This window comes from Megalopta genalis, unplaced genomic scaffold (assembly GCF_051020955.1).
Source record: "Megalopta genalis isolate 19385.01 unplaced genomic scaffold, iyMegGena1_principal scaffold0077, whole genome shotgun sequence".
Lineage (NCBI taxonomy): Eukaryota > Metazoa > Arthropoda > Insecta > Hymenoptera > Halictidae > Megalopta > Megalopta genalis.
The window spans coordinates 213,401-238,035 of record NW_027476146.1 but is presented as its reverse complement, the minus strand read 5'-3'; the positions used below and the strand labels follow the sequence as shown (position 1 = coordinate 238,035).

General features: G+C 47.0%; 1 protein-coding gene across 2 annotated transcripts; it reads left to right on the top strand.

Moving 5' to 3' along the window:
• The first annotated feature begins 20,660 nt into the window (after window positions 1–20,660).
• LOC143261985 (death-associated inhibitor of apoptosis 1-like) lies at window positions 20,661–23,217 on the top strand. Of its 2 annotated transcripts, XM_076528011.1 has the most exons (4): window positions 20,661–22,413; window positions 22,486–22,593; window positions 22,659–23,011; window positions 23,085–23,217. In XM_076528011.1, exons 3-4 carry the CDS (start codon window positions 22,668–22,670, stop codon window positions 23,095–23,097), a joined length of 357 nt encoding a protein of 118 aa, XP_076384126.1. In that variant the 5' UTR covers window positions 20,661–22,413; window positions 22,486–22,593; window positions 22,659–22,667; the 3' UTR covers window positions 23,098–23,217. The 2 variants fall into 2 exon arrangements, with proteins under 2 accessions (XP_076384126.1, XP_076384125.1); XM_076528010.1 differs by having other exon boundaries at window positions 20,661–22,593.
• Window positions 23,218–24,635: the final 1,418 nt, after the last annotated feature.

Here is a 24,635-nt window from a genome sequence, read left to right as displayed (position 1 = left end):
GCTAGCCAGGAGTAATCTTTGTTTAGTCTATCCCTGTCCATTTTGTCCTTGATAGAGAGTGCTGTTGAGTAGTTGGATTGTTCTCGTATGTATTTGTTGTCGTCTGGATTGATTTTCTTATTAGCGGAGTGTCTATTCCTATGGTAGATTATGGGTAAGTTATGTTGATCTTGGATTATTCCATTATGGTCACAGAAGAGGAACAGCTCTGGGGGTATGTAACCTGAGCTTAACTTGTTGTGGGTCGTCTCTTCTTCCGTTTTCATTGTGTCTATTATTATTTGATTTTTGGTGTGGCCAATCCTGCTGAAGTAATTTCGGGTGAGTTTTAAGTTGAAGCAGTCTATTCTTGGCATATCAGCTTTTGTGTATATTTTAATGTTACTGATTCTTTTGGTGTAATTTGATTCAGCTGTTCTATATCGGCCAAGGCATGTTCTTAAGCATGATCTTTCAAATCTTCTTATTTTTTCTATAATTGTTGGCCCGGTTTTCCAGAATATGGGTGCGGCATACGTTAATATGGGTCTAACTAATAGCTGGTAGCAAATAAGTTTGGCTTTGGTGGAAAGATTTTTGTTGTAGAAAAGTCTAGAGTTAGCTTTGAAGGTTCTTCTGGCTTTGTCCAGTTGCGTAATGTGGTGTTTGTTCAGTCTTAGTAGATGATCCAGTTGTACTCCTAGATATTTTACTAGGTTTTTTGGGGGGATTTCAACAGTTTCGTTAGTGTGAATGTTTTTAGCTGTGATTGTTGCTTTTTCTATCTTTACTACGTTTGAATATTTTATTTGTTTTACCGGTCTGCGGAAGAATATTAGCTCACTTTTGGTGGGATTAATTTTCAAGTTCCAGTTTTTATAGTAGTCAGTAATGTGGTTTAGTGTTATTTGGAGTGAGTTTTCGATTTGTCCTACGTCCGTGTCAGCTTTGTAGATTATTAAGTCGTCTGCGTAGGCAATCGAGTGTAGTCTGTCTGCGGTGTTGAGTCCGAATTCGTTTATAATTTCGCTATTATAAATGTTGAAGAGTATTGGTGATGTTACTGTTCCTTGTTGTAGGCCTTCTGAGATTTGGAATGTGGTGGTAGACATTTTCGTTCCGTCCCATGTGCGGAACGTTTTTCCATTAATCATGTTTGCTATTAGTAGGATTAGTCCTGCTGGAAATTGGTATTTGTCTAGTTTATGGATTAGACCATTGTGCCAAACTGAATCAAATGCTTTTTCGAGATCTAGCAATATTGCCCCCACTGTCAGTCCGTTGTGTAGGTAGTTGTTGAGGTCAGAAATTAATTTGTGAATTGCGTGTGTGGTGGAAAGTCTATTCTTAAATCCGAATTGGTTATCTGGTATAATATTGTGTGCAGTTATGTGCTTCATTAGGTTTTGTTTGGTTATTTTTTCAAAAATTTTACTAATGTTCGTAGTGAGACTAATGGGTCTGTAGCTTTGTGGCTCTTCTGGGTTTTTACCTTTTTTTTAGTATTGGTAGGATTTTAGCTTGTTTCCATCTGTTTGGGTAATAGGCGTGGTTAATTGCGTTATTAAAGAGTATCGTGTATTCTGTTATGATGGTTGTAGGTAGATTTTTGATGGCAATTGATGGGATGTTGTCCAGCCCTGACGAAGTCTTATTATTTAGCTTTTTGATAATTTCGCTTACTTCACTGCAAGAAATGAAATGATTGGTTTCTTTATCCAGGTGTACTGGTCTGTATGCTGGGTTAGCGTCTGTGAATGTTGTAAAAGTTGCCTTTGTATCTGTCATTCTTTTTGCTATTTTGCTGTATTTGTCTGTTGTTTCGTCTGCCAGAGTCTTTTGGTGGTTGTATTGGTGTTAGTGTATCTTGGTGAATTTATTCTTTCCAGATACTTTCCTATTATCTCGAGTTTAGTAATCGGATCTGTAATGTAAAGTTCGTTGTTGTCGGTCCTGTCTGGTAAACTTTCCGCTACTTCTTTGTTAAATTCGTTTTTGTTAATATCAAGTCTGAGGTTTTCGATGTTAATGTGTTTTTGTGGTCTCAGTATCCTGTTAATGGTCGGGAAAAATTCATTGGCGTCCTTGAAGTTTATATTTTTAATGATGGAGGCCCAGTATGCGGTTGCAGCTTTAGAGATTTCAATGTGGAGTTTTTTGTTGAGTATTTTTATTGTCCGTTTAATTCTGTTTGTCTCTTGTCTGCTGTGCTTGCTCGAACTTTGGTACCTGATGAAATACAACCTTGATACTAGGCATGACTTTGCCGCGTGTAGTTTTTTAGTGTTATTGCTGATGTATTTTTGACAATAATTTTTATTGCTAGGTTTATTTGTTGGGACTATTTCTTTAATTGTTTTTGTGATAAGCAGTTCGAGGTAGCTGATACCTTCCTCTATTTCATTTATCGTGAGATTCCTATTATCCGGTAGTTTATTTTTTAGGTGCTTATATCGGCCCGTTTGGCGAATTTTCGCCAATTAGTTTTTTTATAGTTGAATGAGTGGGGTTTAGGAGGAGTTGGTGTTATTCCTTGGAACAGTGTGGTTGGTTCTATTGCGAATGTTACTGCATTATGATCGCTATCGTATGGGTTTGTCCTTATTTTGTTGTTGTTGAGGTTCAGTATTTCTAATCTGCTGTCTGTTATGCAGTAATCCAGGAAAGAGTTTGATTTGGTGTACGTAGGGTTGGCAGCTGCGTAGATTGTTGTTTTATATGATATACTGTTGTCGACCTCCCATTGTAGTAATCGTCTGCCCCTGTCGTTCGCGTTTGAATCACCCCATTGTGTATTTCTGGCGTTTATGTCGCCGGCTATGATGAAGAAAATGTTTTCGTTGTCCAGATGAAACTTTTTGTAAAGTTGTTCGAACTCGATTATGAATGTGTTTTTTGTGGATTGTGGGGCGTATATGCTGAAGATGAGTAATGTTTTTTTTGAGTTTACTATTATTTTTATCACTGTGTATTCTATGATTCTATTTTTCTTCGAGTTTGGAGCTCTGTCTGTCCTAATTATGTTGTAGTTGTTTAATTTCAGTTTGTGTTTGTTGTTAAGTTTGGCTTCTGAGATCAGTATAATGTCGTGTTTGTAAGCTTTAATATATTTTTGTAAGTCTAGTCTTTTCTTAATTGTGCACAGTGAATTTACATTTATCGCTGATATTTTGATTGGGTTGTTGGTCGTTGTGTGAGCCATTACTCGATTGACCATTGTGCTAAGTAATCGATTCTCAGTGTATTTTGGGTGATTTTATTATTGAAATCGACTAGTTGCTCATTGATTTCGTCTAAGCCACTTCTGAATATATCAAGTATTTGGCTTATATTTATGTTGTTGTGGTTATTATTGTCCGTTACTTGAAATTGTGTTCTTTCGTTGCTGTTGGTCAGCATTCTTGGGGGGGGGGGGGGGGGGGTGAGCCTTTCGTTTCTGGTGTGTGTTTCGGGTTGTGCCATATGTTGTGTGTATGAAATTCTATTGTTTTTTGTGATGTTTGCGTATGAAATGCTGGGGTCAATTTGTCTGTGAATTTTTTGTGTTTTTTCGAAAGCTTTTCTGTTTTTGTTTTCGTGTTCTTGCTTCTTCATGTTCATTATCATGGACATATATGGGCAGCCCAGGTAAGAGGCCGGGTGCCCATTTTCCCCGCAGTTAGCGCATTTTAGCACGTTTTTATTACCTGATTTCTCGATGTTGCATTTTCCCGGTTCATGGCTTTGTGCGCATTTGACGCACCTGTACCCCATGTTGCAGTTAGAGCTGGCGTGACCTACTCTTTGGCAGTTTTTGCATTGGAAAATTTTAGGCTTTCTAAGCCTTTCCCATCTTATTGATTGGCTTAGCAGTTTTTTGATTTTGAGTAGCTCCAGATGATTGCTATTTTTGTCTATTTGCACTATAAAATGGTATTTATTGCTATTTGTGCGGTCAAATTGTAGTTTGTTAATTTTGGTTATGCTTATGTTATTGATTTTGAGTTCTTCTAATGCAGCATTACCTCAGCTTCATTGAAGCCCCCTCGAATGCCCTTAAGGACGAATGATTTGTTTTTAAGATGGCTTGGGGTGAAGGAGTGGAATTGGAGGTTATTTTCCTTCAGGATTTCCATGCTTTTAAAGTGAGCAGAGAGACTCTCTCTCATCACTGGCGTTGTGCCTCACAGAATCTTCGTCTAGTTGTTTTACCATAAATGACTCTGTGTTAAGTTTATTTTCTGAAATCAATGCTATTATAGTTTTTATCTTTGATTTTGTTATATATATTGGTGGCATTCTGCCCTTCCCTTTTGGTGTGGTGACATTTTCGGGAGTCCCCTCCGTTTCTTTGTTCTCAGCGCAATATGCCGCGAGGAGATTGTATTTATTGGTAATGACGAAGCTGGTGCCCTCTGAGAGTCCCCTAGGCTTTCCCGAGGCGCTGTCTTAGATGGGTGGCGAAATCCGTCACTATCGGGCTCGCCATTGGTCTGGCTTGGGCCTTGTCCGCCTCTCCTTGAGGCAGTCAGGTTAGGTTTGTGGACCTTTCTGGTGCTTTCAAATATTTTATCATAGTTCCGCGCACTAAATTCTTTATCAAAGTTTCTTACCCCAAGCTTTAGTTGGATCGTGCGGTCCGCTTCGGCTGAGATAGTGTCCAATTTTCTTTTATGGCAGCCTGCCATTGTGCAGTTTTTTCCCTTTGGGCATGGCAGCCCCACTTCTATTCCACTCGTTTGCAACTCCCTCACAATAATAGGTTGGCCGGCGATTGTCCGCCGCCTTGGAATCCTTTAATGTACAGGCAGTGCCTGTTAAAGACACACTTCAGGGATATCTGGCCCACAGGGTTAATCACACTTTTTTTAGGACACTGAGCACACTAAGCACATGACCTTTCTCCTCGGTGGGTCTATAGTGACTGCAGAGCCTCTCTCTGCGGGTCGAAGTCCTTGCAGTGGAGAAGGAAGTGGTCTACCGTGTCCGACCCGTGTCCACACCCACACGCCTCACTGTCGGCAACCCCGTACGCGAGGAGGCGCGAACGGAAGTTCCCGTGTCCAGTGAGGACTTGTGTGGTGTAGTGGTTCGGTATCATCCACCCGGCCGCCATCCTTCTCTCGATACTGCTGAAGAAGGTGAAAGTTGTGCGGCCTTTGTGGGAGGAGTCCCACATGGATTGCCACAACCTTTTCACCTCAGCCACGATCCTATTTTTCGCATCGTTGGTTCCCGCTGGGACCACGATGTTCCCGATCCTGGCGTCCATATTTCTCCTAACCTGGTAAAGGGCTTTGGCCTGTTGTAGCTCAAGTCCGATAGGGGGGTACCGGCGACCACGCACATGCTATCCCACGATGACCAGCGGTATGCACCAGTCACCGCGATGAGAGCACGGCACTGGGCGGCTCTCAGTATTCCCAGCTCCCCTGCCGTGCACCCTCCGGCCCATCCTGCAGCGGCGTAAGTCGCTACCGGGATGAAGACCCCGCGGTACACGGTCGATAGTGCTCTGAAGCCGAGCCCCCATCCTCGTCTCGCCAACCTGCCAAGTTTCGCGAAAAGCGACCCGACTTTGTCGCTGATATATTGACAATGGGATCGGGCACCCATGTCCCTATCTAAGTGGACGCCTAGGTATCTAACAGTGGGTTTGAATTTAATTGACCTCGCTCCGATCCGAATGATCGGCGGTCTCTTCTGGAAGTCTACTTTCGATACGCGGACTACTCTCCTTTTCCTATCGGGACGCGATCCTCCCCGCCGGCCTATTTTTTCCCTGTCTACGTACCCATTCCGGAGTACGATCGCTTCCGATTTCGAATCGGATATTTCTAACTTAGCTATCCTGCACCAACCTAGGATCTGGTCAACAACGCGTTGACCCTCGATCTCTAGGTCTCTGCGGCTGTTTCCCCCCACGAGGACGACGAGGTCGTCCGCGTATGCTACAAACCTATTCTCAACTGAGGTTTCGAGTAACCTCAGGAGACCGTCGAACATAAGGTTCCAGCACGTGGGGCCGAGGACGGAACCTTGCGGGCATCCTCTTGTCGCGCGCTTGGAGATCCTTTCTGTTCCTACCGTGAGACTGACCTTGCGGTTGTCGAAGTAATTGGAGATTACCTCGAAGACGTTGCGCGGACAGTCTCGATTCCTAAGACTACCTAACACTAGGGGCCACCAGACGTTGTCGAAGGCTCCGGAAATGTCGAAGAGTAGTGCGATCACATGCCGATGTTCGGTGTCATCAACCATGCGGCGCAACTCGACAATTGCATCTTTAGTCGACTTTCCGCGCGTAAACCCGTACTGTCTGCTGGAGATGCGTCCCGTCGCCATCGCCGTCTGCTCTAGTCTGCTCTTAAGGAGCTTCTCAAATGTTTTCCCGATCGCGGATAGGAGGCATATCGGTCGGTAGGACTTTGGGTCCTTCTCGTCCTTTCCTTCGCCTTTCAGGAGGATTCTCAGAGAGCCCACCTTCCAGGCGGAGGGGAAGACGCCCCATTGAAGGCACCCATTGAATAATCGCTTGAGTTCCCGGAGGATTGTTTTCGCGGAGGCCTTCAGGACCTGTACCTCAATGAGGTCCGGTCCTGGCGCCTTTCTATTTCCGAAGGAACGAATCGCTCTGGCCACCTCCACCAAGGAAAAGGGCGAGGCGTCGGCGGTATTCGGGGCAATTCGCGCCTCTTCCCGGAGAACCCTTTGTGTCGGCGAGTCGAGTTCAGGTCGGTCGTCAGGGACGTGGGCTTCCAGAAGCTCGCTGGCAGTTTCTAAAGCACCGGTTGTACTTTTATTATTACCCCGGAGTGTACTGATTACTTTCTCTACACGGAGTTTGTTTGCCCGGAGCTTGTATACGATGCCCCAGAGCTCCGTGTTCCCGTTCGACGTCACGAAGTTTTGCCAGCTTTCCCGTTTCGCCCTCTTCACCTCCCTGCTGTAGTTCCGCAACGAAGTACGGTACTCCTGCAGTTTTTGGAGGCGGGAGGGTCCGTCTATCGTCTTCTGGAAGGCACGCCTCTGCCTGTACACGGCCTTTTTGAGCTTCGTTAGTTCTTTTGTCCACCACGGGTTGGACTTTCTAAGTTTCCTCTTCCTAGGCATTGACGCGGTGCAGGCGTCAGTGATGACAGCTGTGAGCGTCTCTGCCATCCTATTTACATCTTCCACCGACCCCAAACTCAGGACTTCGTGCCTCGACCGTGAGTTGTCGGACAGGGCCTCCGAGAACCGCTCCCAATCCGCTCGACGAGTGTCGAACCGAGAGTTCGCTGCTCCCTGATTTCCCGTGGCGGCCCTAGGTGCCCGCAGCCGGATGTCGATGGCATTATGATCACTAGTCGTCCATTCGCTTCTTATCTTCCATTCTTTAATATAGGGGGCCATGGAGGGGGATGCCAAGGTAACGTCGATGTATGACGATCCTTTTGGCGTCCAGAAGGTGGGTGGTTGACTAGCGTCGTTGGCTACAGTTAATCTAAACGCGGAAACTAATCTTTCTAACTGCGCTCCCCTCTCGTCTGTGCTGTGCGGGCTCCAGAGCGAGGATTGCGCGTTCGCGTCGACAGAAATTATTACTCTCTTCCCCCTCAATGCCAGGAGTACCGTCTCCAAGTGCTTGAGGTGCTTTTCTATCTCATCTTGGTGTTGGAAGTAATACGACACCGCGTAGAGGGAGAAGCCGGGGGCCAGCACTTCCGCACATGCGCAGTGCGGGTTACTGAGCTGCGAGATGAAAGTGACCTCAAAGTGAGGGTTGGGGATGGCGACAGCGGCCCACGGGTAGTGGGTTTTCACCGCCGCCACCCTCACTCCGGTCCCTAATCCGTTGACTCTATATTCTGCGCCTTGTCTGCTAACGTGTAGTTCCTGCAGGAGCAGGACGTCCAGCCGCTTTTGCGCTATAAGTTCCCTAACTTCGCCCGTTACTACAGCTGAGCGTCGCATGTTCAGCTGTAGGATCCTTACTCCCGTGGCTACATTCGCGTTCGCGGGGCCGCGGTTTCCCGTTGTGGTTGGGGGGACGCGGGTGTCGATTCTCCTATTATTCCCTATATTCGTAGCGTCGCACCTTACGAGGTGGACGCGGACGGCGCGAAGACCTATCCCGTCCAAACGTGTACCCGAATCTAATCCTATTGCATTGCCTAGGTCGTTGCCAATGTCCCTCCTATCCATAGCGGTTAATTCCGCCACAGGGACCCCAGGGACGGGAGTCCCTGTGTCCGAGGCCCTATCTATGTTACTTTTGTCTGGCATTATTTAGTTTCGTTTCAAAGTTTCTTCCCGCCTGCGTCCTATCCCGTTCGTTTCCGTATCGTGTCCGTTTGAATAGCATTGGTCAAATGTGATTGTACGACTTTCGGCTGGCGATTTTTTCTTGTTCTTGTTCGGGGCTCCTTGTCAGACCCTTCCCGTTACTTTGCTCTTTGTCACTTTGGGCTCTTCCGACCTTTCGAACCCTTTGTTTTCTTCTGGGTATTATTACCCAGTCGGGGCACTACTCCCCCTTTTTATTTTTGGGCTTTACTTCCCTTTCTTTCTTTTTATTTTCTGGGCTCCACCCTGCCCTTGGGCTCCCTGAGGCCCAATATCACCTGGCCTAGGCCCTACAAACACCTTACTTGGCTCTGGGAGGTGAGGTCGCCGACCCTCAAGCGTAGACACACAGTCAGGCCCCAGTCCTTCGCAGTGGCAGCATTAGTTTCCCCCATGGAAGATGGAACACACCAATCAATTCCTGAGGTACTCATAGCGGGAACCACGGAGAGGTCGCTGCTTGCTAGCCATGCACCCCTTTGTCTGGCTTCAACCTAATGGCCAGTGGCGGTCGGCTTCCACGAGAAGAGGGATACATTAGCAACTCCCGCCCGTAGATAGTGACAGAAGTCTCTAGTGATTTTACATGCGGCACCTGCCCAAAAGCTTATCCACACGGCCCCCATGGGCGCGTAATTGAGATACGCTCAATAAGCGCGCTCCCACATGCCAAGCCATGCAGGAGCTACCAGTTACTACGAGGACGCGGACTCTCGTCAGCAGACAACTGGTGGTGCCGAGCCCTTTCTATGCTCTACCGGCTCAGCAGGTCGGTTCCCGAGCTGAATACCGCAGCTCACCCGTCGAGGCCCCTAACAATTTCAGGGGGGTGGGGGCAGACCGAGGAGGGAGGGAAGAGGTAAGGAAAGGAAGGGAAGGAGCCTCTGGCCAGCTTTAGCCATTTACCACTGCCCCCTCGATGGGCCTACCCACTGCCGGCCCGAGGTATCCCGAGTCAGATGGCCGGGACCTCGTGGGCACGCCGACACCCGAGGTACCAGTATTTAGAAGGCCGGCTGGTAGGACCTGTCGTAGCTACGCTACTACCATGTTCGGAGACACCGCATCTCCAGCACTGGTCGGCTAGCGCTTCGGGATCGTGTAGTCGCTACTCTACAACGCCTAGCACTTAAGGAATCAGCAGAATAGGACCCGGCAAGCCGTATCCTACCCGCCTTTCTGCCTGTGTTCAGCGCCCTGCGTCACCGTAGATAGGGACAGTTTAGTGTGAATCCGGCCACCACGAAGGTGACGCGGATATGCTTCCTCGCCCGTTCGGGCATACACAACTAAATTTTCATCTACTTCCAGTGGCCCCACGTTCAAGGGAAAGGGCCGAGGAAAAATCCGCACGTGCCATTGAGACGTTTACAATGGACGAGTTCTTTAGCCGCCAGCGAATTTCAGTTTCCATCCATCTGCTGGCGCCCACGGGGAACCACGGGGAGGCGAACTCGTGACGCGACGCCTCGCGTCCACTAAACGAAGACGTAGATAGGGTCATTTTTTTAATTTTTTTAATTGAAATAGTCAATTAACAATGCAGCGTGGAGCTGAAGCTCATAGCTGCCTGATAGAACATAAAATAGTTTCCAAAATTGTAACAAAATATTCTTATAAATTTTTTGAAGTGAATCTAATTAATGGTAAGTATGACTTATTAATTTCTTTTGTTTTAATTTTTCCTTTTATTTATTTTTCAGAGTAAAAAATGGGTCTCTCATCCGTCAGAAGAGCCTGACGTTACCGTCCCTGCCACGAGGAGGCGGACCCTCTACTTTCTACTAAACTATGGAAGCTTTCCGGTAAGTAAAAACTTCTTTACTAAACTTTAAAAATTTTAAGAAATTTTCTTTTACTTCTATTAATTTTAGCCAGTTATTATGAGGTTGTCTAATTTCGTTGTATCTAAATTGGTTGTAGTGTTCACAATGAAACAGAATGTGCGCAGTATCCTTAAGAGCGCAGCTACAGATGGGGCACACGGCAGTATCGAATGCACCCCTCTTGAACAATGTATCGTTCAATGGTCCATACCCCGTTAAAAGATAGGCACAGTACCTGGATAGTATGAACCAAGGTCTTGAATCGCAGAATCGTACATTCTTAATGAAGTTATAAGTCATTCTGCCGTGTGCATCCTGATCCCAATTAGCCTGCCATTGCGCAATTATGAAATTATTCAGATCTTCTAATTTCTTAATTATCATCGCATCCTCAGTGATCTCCAACGGGTTGAACTCGAGAACCTTCCAAGAAACGAAGAGTTGCTTTTTAATCCTCCTACTGATTCCAAATTTGATAATTTCCAAGTCCAACGGCAAAATCCCAGAAATAATTTGCAAAGCTGCAGTAGATGTTGTTCTACAAGCCCTAGTAAGTAACAGCAATATCGCGCGTTGAGTAGCCAAGATGTTTCTCTTAACAAAAACAGTTTCAGCTCTTTCAAACCACATCACAGAGCCGTATCTAATGATGGGTAAGCAAACTGAACTGTAGAGTAACTTAATAATGGGCACCTTTACGCCCCATTCTTCGTGCGCAGATCGTTTTATTGCCATTATGTATTTCACAAGATTATCACGAACTCTTTTCACATGATGAACAAAAGTCATGCCCCGATCCACAGTTACTCCAAGGTATTTATATGTGTCCACGTATTTTATTCTGGAGCCATCAATCTTAATACTAGGTAACCGATCTCGGTGCATTTTACCCTTCATTAGTATAGCACAGGTCTTAGCTATTGATACCTTTAGCTTGCTGGCAGTACACTATTTCAAAACTTCGTCGATGACTCCAGTTGCCATCTGCTCAAGTTCTCTACGAGAATTGCCTTTAATTAGAATTGTAACATCGCCAGCTTAGGCTATAACTTCTATTTCTTCTTCATTAAAAGTATCCCGAAATGTATTTAGGATCACATCCAAACACCAATTCCAGGCTAGTGGTCCAATAATAGAACCCTGGGGACATCCTTTAGTAACTTTATAAGTGTGTTCTTCATATTTATTTCTTACTAAAACTTTGCGTCTGCAAAAATATTTGTCTATAATCTTAATTAGGCAAGAGCTGCACTCAGCCCTTACTAGGCAATTCTTAATGTAAAGCCACCAAATATTATCGAACGCTCCTTCGATATCCATGAACACCGAAACAACGTATTTCTTTTCAGTAACAGTAATGCCCTTCTTAAAACGCAAAAATGCGTCTTCCGTAGATCGACCTTTTTTTTTTTTTTTTTTTTTTTATCGTGGGGGAAATCTGCTGGTCAGACACCCCCGTCCCGCCCGGATGGCGGGGCGGGGGTAGTGCGGGGTTCGACCCGCTAAAACCACGGGAAGCAGTTCCCGGGAGCCACGGGAACTCTTAAGAACACGACCGCGGCTCCCCCTCGCCTGGCCGGCCACCAGGATGGAGCGGTGGCCGGCCGCGTCCCGGGGGGAGATTAATCCTCCCCCCATAAATCATCTTGATTCGGCGGTGCGGGGGACCGCACCCCACACCGCCTCGTCACGACGGCCGCACCGGCGGCCGTCGGGGGCGACGACAAGTTGTCGTCGCCCCCACTCCTGATAGGACATCCTCGGTTGGCGGGCGGCGGGTAATTAAACCAGCATGATCTGGTACACCCGCCGCCCGCCTATTATCAGCTGCTCGGGGGGGGGGGGGGCTCTAGGCGTGGGCGCACACGCCGCACCCCCCGCTCGCGGCGACCCCGCTCGGCAGCCTCCTTCTGCAACATTACCTGTTCGCAGAACGCTATGGCTGCCGCCCATTTTGTCGGGCTCTCCAGCATGGCCCCAACTAAGCTGGAGAGAGCGAGGTCGCGACCAACTTCCCTACTTAGGACTCGGCGCAGCACTGAAAAGGCGGGGCACACCTCCAGTGTATGCTGCGCTGAGTCCTCCTCCGCGCCACAGTGGTGGCACACCGTCGTCGCTTCCCGACCGATGCGACACAGGTAGACACCGAAGCAGCCATGCCCGGTGAATACCTGCGTCGCACGGTAGGAGAGCCTGCCAAACCGCCTCTCCCGCCACGAGGTGAAGTGCGGCAGGAGAGCCCCCGGGACGCGCTCGGCGGCATGGGAGCAAAGCTCCGCATGCCATCTGGCGAGCGCTAGTCCCCGGGCCCTTTAGATTTTAACTCCTCTATTTCTTCATTGGTTTTATCGGCAAAATTTTTGCTGATAAAATCCCCCTTTAATTCATCAGCATTATTCTCTTTTTCGACATTGTAAATTATAATACCCGGATCAAGCTTTTTAGGTTCGTCCGTCTTAAGTCCAACCATGGAAAATCTTGCCTCTTGAATGAGATTGACATCGACCTTACTGTCAACTTCAATTACAACACCTTTGTTGCGCAATTGTCTCATTTTTTTGATCTTTAATTTATTTCTCTTTTCTTTCAACACATCAGTGACGACCTTTTTGATTTCATCGTTTGTCCTCTTATCATTTTCATTTACAGGCTTAATAACCACTACTTCATATTTTTCTTTCTCTTTTACAGGTTTCCTGATTTCCGACACCGATGTCCGCTCACCCACAAGCTTGGTGAGCCCAGAAGCAGCCTCAGCGTAAGTAGTCTTAGGTGCAGCCACGCGCTGACTTTGCAAGCTATCTAATTTAATTTGTAGTTTTTCTTTCTCGAAAACCTCATCTTGTAACTTATTTTCCATAGCTGTCCACTTAGCAAGAATAAATTTCATCGCTGGTCTGGTTACTTTGTTGTTGTCATTAAATAAGAAAATCTCTAGCTCCTTTCTTGCATTTCTTATTTCTTCAAATGGCGATTTATACGCCGTTTCACCCAAGAGCTCTTCATGTGGCCTTTTCTTTTTAGATCGCGGCCCAGGCGGATCCGTCGTCAATCCCTCTTCAGCAATGGACGAGACGGAGCTAGTCCTGCTTAAACGACCTACAGGTGTGATACAACATTTGGTCATATCAACAAATGCCTCTCCTAACGCCTCCTCAGTTGTTTGTTTTTTTGTATTAGATTCCATAATAAGTCCCACGAGTATGGTGGAAGTAAGGTCAACCCAGGCAGAGCCATCATTACCTGGGCAAGGCTAAATACAACTAGAGGACGCCAGATATCTAGAGGTTGGCCGCTAGGGACTGGTGCACCCACCAGCCACACCCCGATGCAAGACCGGGGTGCACCCCATCGCCGCGCACCATAACTTAGGGTTAGGGATTTTTTAGAGAGGTTATCATCCTCGCGGTCCGGCCGGTTAAGGCAAGACCCCCGGGCCCGTGAAACATGACCACGGGCTTACGGTATGAGGTTCAATTTTAGTCTGGCCTCTCACCTCAAGCCACTCCGGCTAGGTTAGACCTGTCAGGGAATCAAGTTCCCCGCCGGCACAGCCTTGAGGATCATCGAGGCTCGCAAGCCCCCCACCACGACAAGGTAAGAACCACGGGGGGGGGGGCGTAGATAGGGACAGTTTATTGTGAATCTGGCCACCGCGAAGGTGGCGCAGATATGTTTCCTCGCCAATGTTGGCATACACAATGAATGGTTACCTACCCCCCGACGGAACACCTACGAGGGGTCCGAACGTGGGTAAATCGCCGCCTTCGCTCATCGTTCATTAGGCTGGGTACGGAAGACCCAGTCTTAACTCCTTGTCCGTGTAAGGAGTTTTGTGGTTTGCTTTGCCGCCAAAGTGCCACACGACAGCAATTGTATAGCGTGTCAGGCTAGTTAATTCATTCATGCGCCACACTAATGCGATGACGACGCATTTGGCTAAACCTGTGCTAATCAGAAGGAGTCGCCGTCTTTCGTGGGAATTAATTTACCTTTCTGATGGGACTCAAGTCCCATTCTCTTAACGTTAGTGGCCGCACTTGATACCTCCAACTGATTTGCGCGCTGCAGTCCCTGTCAAGGAGTTTATCTGAACACATTAATAATCTACTATGTCGTCGAGCTAAAAAAAAAAAAAAATAAAATCTGAGCCCGGGGTTTTTTACGGACGATTTGAAAGGTGGTGCATTGGTAGCTACGGAGTTATTCTGTTTTTTTTTCTTGCTACCTCCATTTCTTCGGCCACCTGCACCGGATTGTCAGCAAAGGCCGAGATAGAAACATTTTCGTCACCCATCATAACGCCCTCCGTTGTCTTGTCTGTGGTCTTCATTATGTGAGTCGGCTATGATGCTAAAGGTCTGCTTGACCCCTCTGTTCAGGACCAGTCATCGTACATGTCCCTAATATACTTTCTGATGATTGCCGGAATGCCCTTAAGCACCAGCCTATTCTCCTTAGCTGAATGGGGGACGGTATCAAAGGCTTTGGCTGTATTGACGATAGTCACCACGTCACCTCTTTTCTCTTTTGTCACTCTCATGACCCTGGCCAATATGGAAATGTTAAGCTTACAACCATCCTTTTTTGTGAATCTCTTTTGTCTAGTGCTGTTCGTAATTTTGGTTCGTAATATTTTTTCTAGTGGGCGAGAAAATATCCTACCCAGTAGCGATTCTATAGCAATAAGCCGCCGGTTTTGCACATCTTTAGAATCTTTACCCGGTATTGGTGTGAGAGTGGTCCTACCCCCCCCCCCCCAATTGTGTTGTGTAGGATCCGAACTGCACTAATAGGTTGTAAAACTTGACCAGGGCATGAAGGAGTGAGCAACATACTCGTCCCAGAGGTAAGATGGTCTGCCTAGCCCGCAGCAGCATACGTTACGCATGGCCCGATGTCTCAATCCCCAGTTCGACTTGGCAATCTTTGCTAGCGTATTCAGCGTTCGCACAGACTTAGCACTCAAGTACTCAACATGGGAATGAGTTTCCAGTCCGTAATCGAAGCACACATTATGATACCTAACGGAATCTTTCTTGGCGATACTCCGATCACCTACTTTTACAAAAGGCGGCGTTTCTCTATTGAACTAGCCTTTCAAGAACACCACCTTGGTTTAGGCTGCAGACATCGACAATTTTTGCTGGTCGCACCAGCGAGAAATGATGTCCGCCACCAATTGGAGAATGCTTTCTAGATCTGCACTGTTATTCGCGTAGACCAGGACGAGCAGATCGTCTGCATAGGCTACGAGTCCGCAAGAAGGTCCGGTGTTCGATACGAGATGCAAAACCTTATCGAAGATTCAGTTCCCATAGCTCGCACCGAGAATCGATCCCTGTGGACAACCTTTGTTGACTTTCTTCCTCATTGCGTTGAGTATGCTCGGCCACCAGACATTGTGAAAGGCTTCAGCGATGTCGAAGAGCAGACCCATGACATACTTTTCTTCACGACTGGACACAAGCTCCCTCAGCTTTTCCATGGCATCAGTCATGGATCGCCGCGGCCTGAATCCGTATTGCTGATCGGAGACGTAGTCTGGGTGCCAGAACAAGTTAGTTAATCGCATCACGATCAGCTTCTCCAAGACTTTACCTACTACCGAGAGTAAGCAGATTGGCCTGTAGGACTCCGTCCTAGGTCTGTCAGTCCCTTTCAGTATCGTAATAATGGACCTAAATTTCCATCTAGCAGGAATGATTCCGTGTTCCAGGCATCCGTTGTAAAGTCGGAAGAGTTCATGGCGGATCATTCGACTCGAGCGTTTTGAAACCTCCTGCTCAATTCGGTGAAGGTCCAGATACTTTCCGCTCTTCAGTCGGGTTGACCGCCGCGCTAAGCATCGAGTGAGTGAAAGGACTTGTGTTCTCTCTTACCGGCGCGGAAGCAGCTTCCCTCCTGACGCGCACATGATTCAGAGAGTCGTTCTCGGTCGAGTCGTCTGGAATTAGCGGTGGAGTCCCAGTCTTGTCGTGAAACCCAGGGCAGTACGAATGTTAGAGACGACCGCGCCAACGTACATCTTCTGCCTTGTGATCTTATACATAACGACGCAGGGTTCTAGTAGCTCTAATAGCGGCTTTGTAGGTCTTTCTCGGTTTAAGATACTCGGTCCTCGTGGCCACCTTCTGCTTATCCGAACATGCCAGATACTGGGAGGCTCGTCTAAGTTTGCGGACTCGCCTCTTCTGTCTTGTCAAGTCTGCAGTCCAACATGGGACGGATTTTGAGTGTCATCGCTTGGTTGGCATTGAGGAATTACACGCTTGGATGATCGTCTTTTGATCTTCTGTGCAAGATGTTCGACTTCCCCTCTATTCAGTGGAACTGGGGATAGATTCCTCTTGCATTACAGCAGCGCCTTATCGGACTTGTTTGCGCTTTCGAGCTGGTATCTCGGTTTCGTCAATGCCTATCTTCAAAGAAAACTCTATTACTTGGTGATCACTAGTCTTCATATCCTTGCGGACTTTCCAACCTCGCACCTTGTCGCATACATCAAGTGTAGCTAGTGTGACGTCGATGTAAGACTGTCCACTAGGGCTGGAAAACGGCTGAGCATTTCCAGCCTCGTTCAAGACAACCAAGCCATGGCTCACGATAAACTCTTCGAGTTTACGGCCTCTCGCGTCCGTCTTCGCGTTACCCCACAGGGTTGATTTTGTGTTGACGTCGGCAGAGATAATGACTCGGCTGTGCCTCAGTGCATTAAGAGCTCTCTCCAATCGTGCCAGACTGGATTCAACTTCTTCAGAGCATTGGAAGTACTGGCTGATCAGAAAGAAACTCCCAAACGAGCCTGAAATGCTAGCACAGGATATATGCGTGTCGCAAAAGATAGACACCTTAACCACGGTTAGATCCGGGTTTCTTATCGCTATTGCAGCCATCACCGGATTACCTGCCGTGATCAGCCTCGTTCTCAAGCCTAGCCCGGGCACTGTATCCCGCCAGCTATATGGCTCTTGTGCGAGCAACACATCCGTCCCTCGCTTATGCATTTCAGTCCGAACCTCGTCGGCCACGTTTCGAGCCCGCTGCATATTACGCTGCATGATTCGAATAACTCGCGAACGTAGTCAGTGGTTTGTACTAATTATTCGTATTTTGTTCGGGATATCTCCAGAGCTAGCGCTTCCTGATAGGAGGCGCAAGCCGGGTCCCGTGACTTGTGCTTGTAGTCTCGCCCTCTGTCCTTAGAGCAAACCAGAGGTTTGATCTTCTTGCTACAAGCGCGAAGATATGCCCCTTTTCGGAGCAGTGACCGCATTCGTCCTCTTTGAACTTGCAGCGCTTGCTTGCCCGAAGCGCTGGTACCGATAGCACCGTAGTATCGAGACGTAGTCCTGCACACGGCAGGAACTCCATCCGAGGTACACCCGGCCACCTCTCTGTTTCAGTCGCAGACGGATCTGCGGATTGACGGCCACAACCCAGTTAGCTGTCTCCGGGGTCTTGCCAGCCATGTGGCTGACTCTGATCCCCGATGACACATCTTTCTGAGTCATTTCGCAGAGATTTTGCTTCCATAAACAGGAAGCAATTTCCTCCTTACCTATCTTCTTCGGGACGTCGTAGATTATGATCATCGGGTCCCGTTTGATGGGTAGGGAGGCGGACAGCCTCGCATGCTTGAGCTTTTTATTCCCGACGAAGGCCTTCAGGTCTTCCTTCTTCTAGACGACGATGCGACCGGAGTGGATGCGTCGGACCGACTTGACTTGGATGGCCTCCTTCGCTGGTTTTACGATGGACAGTACAGTCCGCTTAGTTGCGTCGCTACTCTGTCCCTTTGTCCTCCCGCGGAAAGATGCGCACCACGTGTTTTGGAGGCCTTACCGCTTCCGGAGAAGCTCTCTTGCAGTCGACCTTAGCCACTTGGGCGTAGGTCGGCTGCACTGCATTGCAGACCGTCTTAGGAAGAGTTCCCTTGGACGGCCCAGGTCGCATTGCACTCACTACGACAGGACGCACTTTTAGGTCCGCCCTGACCGCGGCGAGCTGCCCTTTGACGAAGCTGTTCCTTTGGACCAGCTCCAGGACCAGCTCGTTGAGTGCCTCAACCTCGGATAGGATGTTCGATCTGGACGGAGATCGACACGGGTCGAATGGAGAAGGTCCGCATCTCGGATACCCTCCCAAAGGGTTCGCCTCGAATGAGATCGAGAGGCAATCCCTTGCGCCCGGAGATCGCCCCCTTCGCTCTCTTTGATTTTTTGGTGACGATTTTCCAGCCGTCACTTGCTGGGAATTTGCCCTCCCTCTTGGGTTTCTTCCCGGCCTTGCGGCCGAAAGAGTCCCTCGACGCGGGTGGGGCCACCACGTTACCGATTTTCGGTGTATCTTCAACCGTGGTCTCGGTTATCACCGAGACCGCTCGCGTGTGTGTCACGCACATCTCAAGAGCCACACGAGGGCTGACGATGTTCAACACGATCGACTCTGCTCTCAACTGCCGAAGTGAGCGGACGTGCGTCAACTCGCTCCGCAGTCGATCGCGTCTTCTCGAAAAAAACAGTGGTTAGAAGTGCTCGAAAACTAAAAATTGTACACCGGCGTGTAGTGCAAATTATCAGCAACAATCGTGTTCTGTCTGTTTATAAATTGTTTAAATATTTTAAAAGTTATAGGTAGAAACATTTATTCCAATTGTGCGCGTCACCGTTAACTTTCGACTACCTGCGCCGACCCGGATTACACGGGTCACCGGCCAGGTAACGGTACCCAGCCAGGTATACGGTCCTCCGCGAAGGCCCATAGCAACGGCCCTTAGTAACGCGCATACAAAGCTTTAAATACAATGTTATTTCACGTGCAAGATCTAAAAATCAAACTCTAGAATCAGTGTCTACCTTCTGGACAACCTGGTGGCCACCCCTGGAGCCACCCTCCCGCCAACACACCCACCACCTTGCCCACCAGCAACTACAGACAGGATGGACGCGGACACTTCGGACACAGAAGGATACGTCAAGGCGAGTAAACGAAACCGAAAAATAAAACGAAGAACCGCCTCGATTCAGACACTCCCCTGATAAAAGTGTCCTCCCAAAAGCCCCCCAAAAACCGGAGAAAATCCGAAGCCCCCTCTCCGCCCCAGGTCGCACCTGCCCCCAACAATCCGCAAACTAGCAGCAAGACGGACGCCGTCACCCCCTCAAACGATCCTACCGCTAACGATCTCCGCTTCAAGTCCGAAAAGGTCTCAATGACCTCACTAAACTTCCTTATGGACCAGGACAACGGTCTATATCCAGAGGCATCTCAGTTCATTGCCGCTAAACTCGCGAAACTTCAAAGCATACTCGGCAAGTCACTGCTTCGCTGCAGCAATCTCGAGGGCCAAATACAGGCCATAATTTCCGAAAATAAAATGCAGCGCCGAACCCTTGAGACTGTCACGGAAAAGTGTCAAGCCCCGAAGGAACCCTCCCGGCCCACCACCTACGCCGAAAGAGTCGCAGTCCGCTCCAAAACTGCGGCTCTTTCGAACCTGAAACAGAACCCTCCCAGCGCGATTACGATCCTTCCTCAGGATCTCAAGGTTTTCGAGTCCAGCGAGAAGACCAAGGAGGCTGTCCTCAAGCTCGTCTCCCCATCCGAGAACAAATTACAGATCAAAAGCATCAGGAGGATCCAGGGCAATGGAATCCTAGTCGCGTCCTCCAAAAATACAGACCTCACAACCCTTCAAGGCAACGCGCAGCTGAAAGCTGCCGGCCTAATTGTCGGAGCACCCCTTAAGAAAAACACCAGGATCATTTTATACGATGTCCCCAAACTCGAGAGCGATGAGTCCACACTCAAAGCGATCGTAAATCAGAATCTCGACGGCCCCGAAAAATCTGTTTCCCAACAGATCAAGCTCGCATTCAAATCCGGCGATAAAAACACGGACAAATGCAACTGGATACTGGAAGTATCCAAACAAGCCCGTGACATCCTCGTCAAAAAAGAGCGAATGTTCGTCGGATGGAGTTGTTGCAGAGTCAACGACTACATCGCGGCTACCCACTGTTACAAGTGTCATAGCTTCGGCCACACAACTAAATACTGCCGCGCCGAAAAATATATTTGTGGTCATTGCGCTGAGCAAGGCCACACATTCAAGACCTGTCCCAATAAGGCCAAACCGTCCTGCTGCCACAACTGCCAGAAAACCGGCAAACCCGTCACCCACTCTGTCACCCACAGCGACTGCCCAGCATACATCGCGGCAATAAACCAGGTGCTCGCTCGCACTGATTATGGTTTATAAACCCAACCATCCCCAATCCAAGCCCACCATCAAAATAGGCCAAGTCAACGCCCAGAACTCCAGGTCGGCTCTGGAGGAATTAAAAGTCTGCGCCTCCGAGGAGAACATAGACATCCTCGCAATTCAGGATCCCTAGTCGTTTCGCAACGCAAGTAGGTATATAGGTTGCGTTCTACAATCAAGGGCGAGGGGAAGGCTGAAACCGGCGGGGGGGGGGGGTAAAGGGAAGGAAGCGTCATCGTGAGCGGCACGTGTCGTGTGGAGGGGGGGAAGTCACCGATAAGGAGTTTTGCGGTTTTGCATCCGGAGAGGCTCTCGGATGCCTTACCCGGAAGTTGCTCATCTTGCGAAGCGATATCAGGGATTTTGGTATCGTTTATTAGATTTCTTAAAGTAACGTTTTTTTATCTCGGTATAATATTGTAGAGAGCGAGAGAGGGGGGAGGATGCAGCGGTTGTTCTCTCTCTTGCAGAAATGATGCAGGATTTTTTTGCGCGTGTTAGGCGCGACGCATTTATAGAAGTTTGTGGTTTTGTATTCGGAGAGTCTCGCGGATGCTTTACCCGTGATTTTGGTCTCATTAAGATTTCTTAAAGTAACATTTTTTTATCTCGGTATAATATTGTAGAGAGCGAGAGAGGGGGGATTCAGCGGTTGTTCTCTCTCTTGCAAAAACGATGTTCCTCGCGCGCGTTGAGGAAGTGTTTTTGGAGGGAGACGGTATAATATTGTAGAGAGTTAGAGAGTGAGGGGATGCAGCGGTTGTTCTCTCTCTTGCAAAAACGATGCGGACAGAGAGAGAGAGATGTATTTTTTCCACCTTGCAACGGTTTGTTGCCACATCCTTTCCATGATTAGTGATTTTGGAAGTCTCCTTATCCCCGGTTTTTTCTTTGCAGTAACGATGTGGACAGAGAGACAGAGACATTTTTTTCTCTCTCTCGTTTACTGTTTTTTGCATATTTGCCTTTCCATCTGCAGCGAACATTTTATTCGCTACTGAGTTGGGAATTGATATGGAATTTGAAAGTGTCATTTTTGCAATCGTTTGCAACGTCGAAGAAGTTTGTGGTTTTGTATCCGGAGAGACTCGCGGATGCTTTACCCGGAAAGTCGCTTGCGAAGCGATATCAGGATTATGGTCTCGTTGAGATTTATTAAAGTAAGGTTTTCTTATCTCGGTTTTTTTCTCTTGCACCGCATTCTCTTTTGCAGCAGTTTCTCTATCTTGCAACGATATGGATGGAGAGATGTATTTTTCTACTTTATCGTTTTGGAGAGAGAGTGAGATGGATTATAACGATGTGAGAGAAGTGCATGTGTGCATGTTAATAAATAGACGAAGCCTAATGCGGAGCCAATCAAATCGTTGTGAAAAAGTGAGCACGCACCTTCTACTGAAAAATATTTTAAAATATGTCAAAAGTTGACTTTATCATTGATATGGATGGATTTAATATCCATAAAAAAATTTGTTTGTAAAGAAATGGCGATCGCGAACGTGCCCACAGGCTACGCTGCCCGCTATGATTTTGAATTAGACGTCCAATACAGTGATTTGAGCGATGCTGACAGGAAATATGCATGGTATGTCTCGAGTTTTATACACGGGATTCCATTCAAAAAATTTTCCGGGCAAGATAATTATAAACAAAAACACATTGGAATGTTAGTTAAACTTTTTATTCGCGGTTTTAAGGATCCCGTAATCGCGTATAAGGGGGGTCATATTGAGAGGGATTTATTGCGCGAAATTGGCATACGGCATGTAAATTTAGAATCTTTTGTTTGCCCTAAATTCGAATCTTTAATCGCGGACCCGAAGTATGGGCCAATAGACCCACCATGCAGGCTTCATTGTTGGACGTTTAATTCAACATCGAAGCGGAAGGCACCTATGGTGCCTTTTTGCAGAAAGAGAGAGGAGAGAGAGAAAACGTAAGCCTGTGCGAATCTTTTTTTGGTCGAGGTTATGTTCTCGGGAGAAAAAATTGTAACAACGTGCCGATCGGTGCTGATACGATAGATGAGAAGAGGTATGTATAATAATTGTTATTTAAAAAATTAAAATTTATTTTTTTTAATAATGATTATTTTTTAATTAACAGCGTCTTCTTGAAGAGGAGGAGGAGGAGAAGGCTTGCGATTGCCATCAACGGCTCAGTATCACTGTGCCCTCAGCGAGGAGCGCGTCTTTTGGAAGTAGTTCATGGAAGGTAACGTATTTTTTTCCTTTTTTAGTTACTATTATTTTTCATTTCCATGGTACCTTTTTTTGCAGAAAGAGATAATGATGGATTATCGACGCGAGGAGGATAGGCTTCGAAGTTTTGAATTTTGGCCAATTGAATATATTCAGCCGGAGGAGCTTGCAGCCGCAGGATTTTACTATCTGGGGCAGGACGATTTAGTCGCATGTTTTGCATGCAACATCGAATTGCATCGGTGGCAGCATAACGACAAGGCTATGTCGGAGCATCATTTCTGGTCAAGAAATTGCCCATATGTACTGGGGGAAAATTGCGGCAACGTGCCGATCGGTGCTCATCCAACAATCATTTCAATATCACTACCACCATCAAGAAGCGGTGTGGACGAGTGCGGTATCTACGATTATACCATGGATGAGAAGAGGTGTGTATAACAAATGTTATTTTAAAGAAATTAAAATTTATCTTTTAATAATGATTATTTTTTTTAAATTAAGAGCGTCATCCTGAAGAGGAGAAGGAGGAAGAGGAGGAGGCTTGCGATTGTCATCAACGGCGCGTCGGCGAAAGAAGAGGAAGAAGAAGAAGAAGAAGAAGAAGAAGAAGAAGAAGAAGAAGAAGAAGAAGAAGAAGAAGAAGAAGAAGAAGATTATATATTGATGTTGATCATATTTCGAAATTTTAATAAAAAGGATTTAGGAAAACATACATTAATATACATTTTTTTAAAATACCCACAATCCTATCCAAAATTTCTCTAAAAATTATAGTTATTTCTTATTGTAGCTACTCGGTTAGCGGTTTGTTCAGGGGGAAGAGAGAACATTTTTTATGATAGGACATATATATATTTTCAAAATCATATTAGTTTACAATATTATTTTTTCACATCTATATAATTTTTCTAACAATGCTCGTCAACGGGTTGTATTTCACGATGCCGCCGTATATAATCAAGCAGTATGCAGCCGTCGAAGGTAGGAAATCCTTTCGACATTCGAATTCGATTCGCACGTCGGTGGTTGCATTTTTCAGCGCTTCGTTTTGTCGCGAGCAATCGATGACTACGAACGGTCCATACAGTAGAAAGTCGATTGTATTCAGTAACACCTCGCCATCGTTTCCATAATAGGACTCTTGAAATTTCGCGCACATGTCGTAGAGCAACGCGTATTTAGCCCTTACGAAATCGATGTCTGAATCGTCGTAGGGATACATTTCCGAGTTCAAGTAAAGTCGAATATTGGATAAGAAGAACGAATCGAATTGGGTAGCGTTTTTCTTTAAATCGTTTTTCCTTTCGGTTTGTAACGCGAATATCACCTTTCGCGGTTTTTCCATTTGCGGAGCCGTTTTTATCGCCCACATGTGCTTCGTGGTTGTTTGCAACATCGGATATTCGTACAGTTTTCACGAACGGAAAATCATGCTGATCGATATTTCGCTCTCAAGAATACGCAGCATCGACAACTTGTGTATTTCGTCCAAAGCGACGTGCGGCATGCTCCATTGAATTTTATGCAAATCCAGGACAGGTTTCGCATTGTCGGACCAGCTTCGTAACGCGTTAGCGTCGTTGCGCGCGCGAATCAAAATCAATTCGTTCCGAGCATTTATTACAACGCGTTTGTAATCTTCGCAGAAGCCTAGCAATGTGTTCATAGGCATACAAAAGTTGAAATTTAGCAAATTCGTAGGCGTTGCGATGAGATTTTCCCTCCGTTGATCATCGTTTCTGTACATCCAGCCCGAGTTGGACAGCGCGTTGTTTTTCGTAATGTTCAGACTCACGTAATTCTTCAAGGTTGTCGTTGTACCGGGATTTCTGGACCGATCGATTTCCACTCCGTTCAGTTCGTAACGTATCTCATCGAACATAAACGCTACCGCATTGTTGTCTAGAGCTACCGTGTCGTTGGTCGATCCTCCAGGTAGGCTGAGTCTTCCCTCCACGTATAGGAAGCTTTTACACAGAAAAGTGTACAAGTCCTGACGTTGATTGAGTATTCTTATCTCGTCTTTGTTTCCAAACATTATGCTAGCGTATG

Excerpts from the sequence above, each read along its gene's own strand:
- LOC143261985 (XM_076528011.1), top strand. The coding sequence starts at position 22,668 with ATGATGGATTATCGACGCGAGGAGGATAGGCTTCGAAGTTTTGAATTT.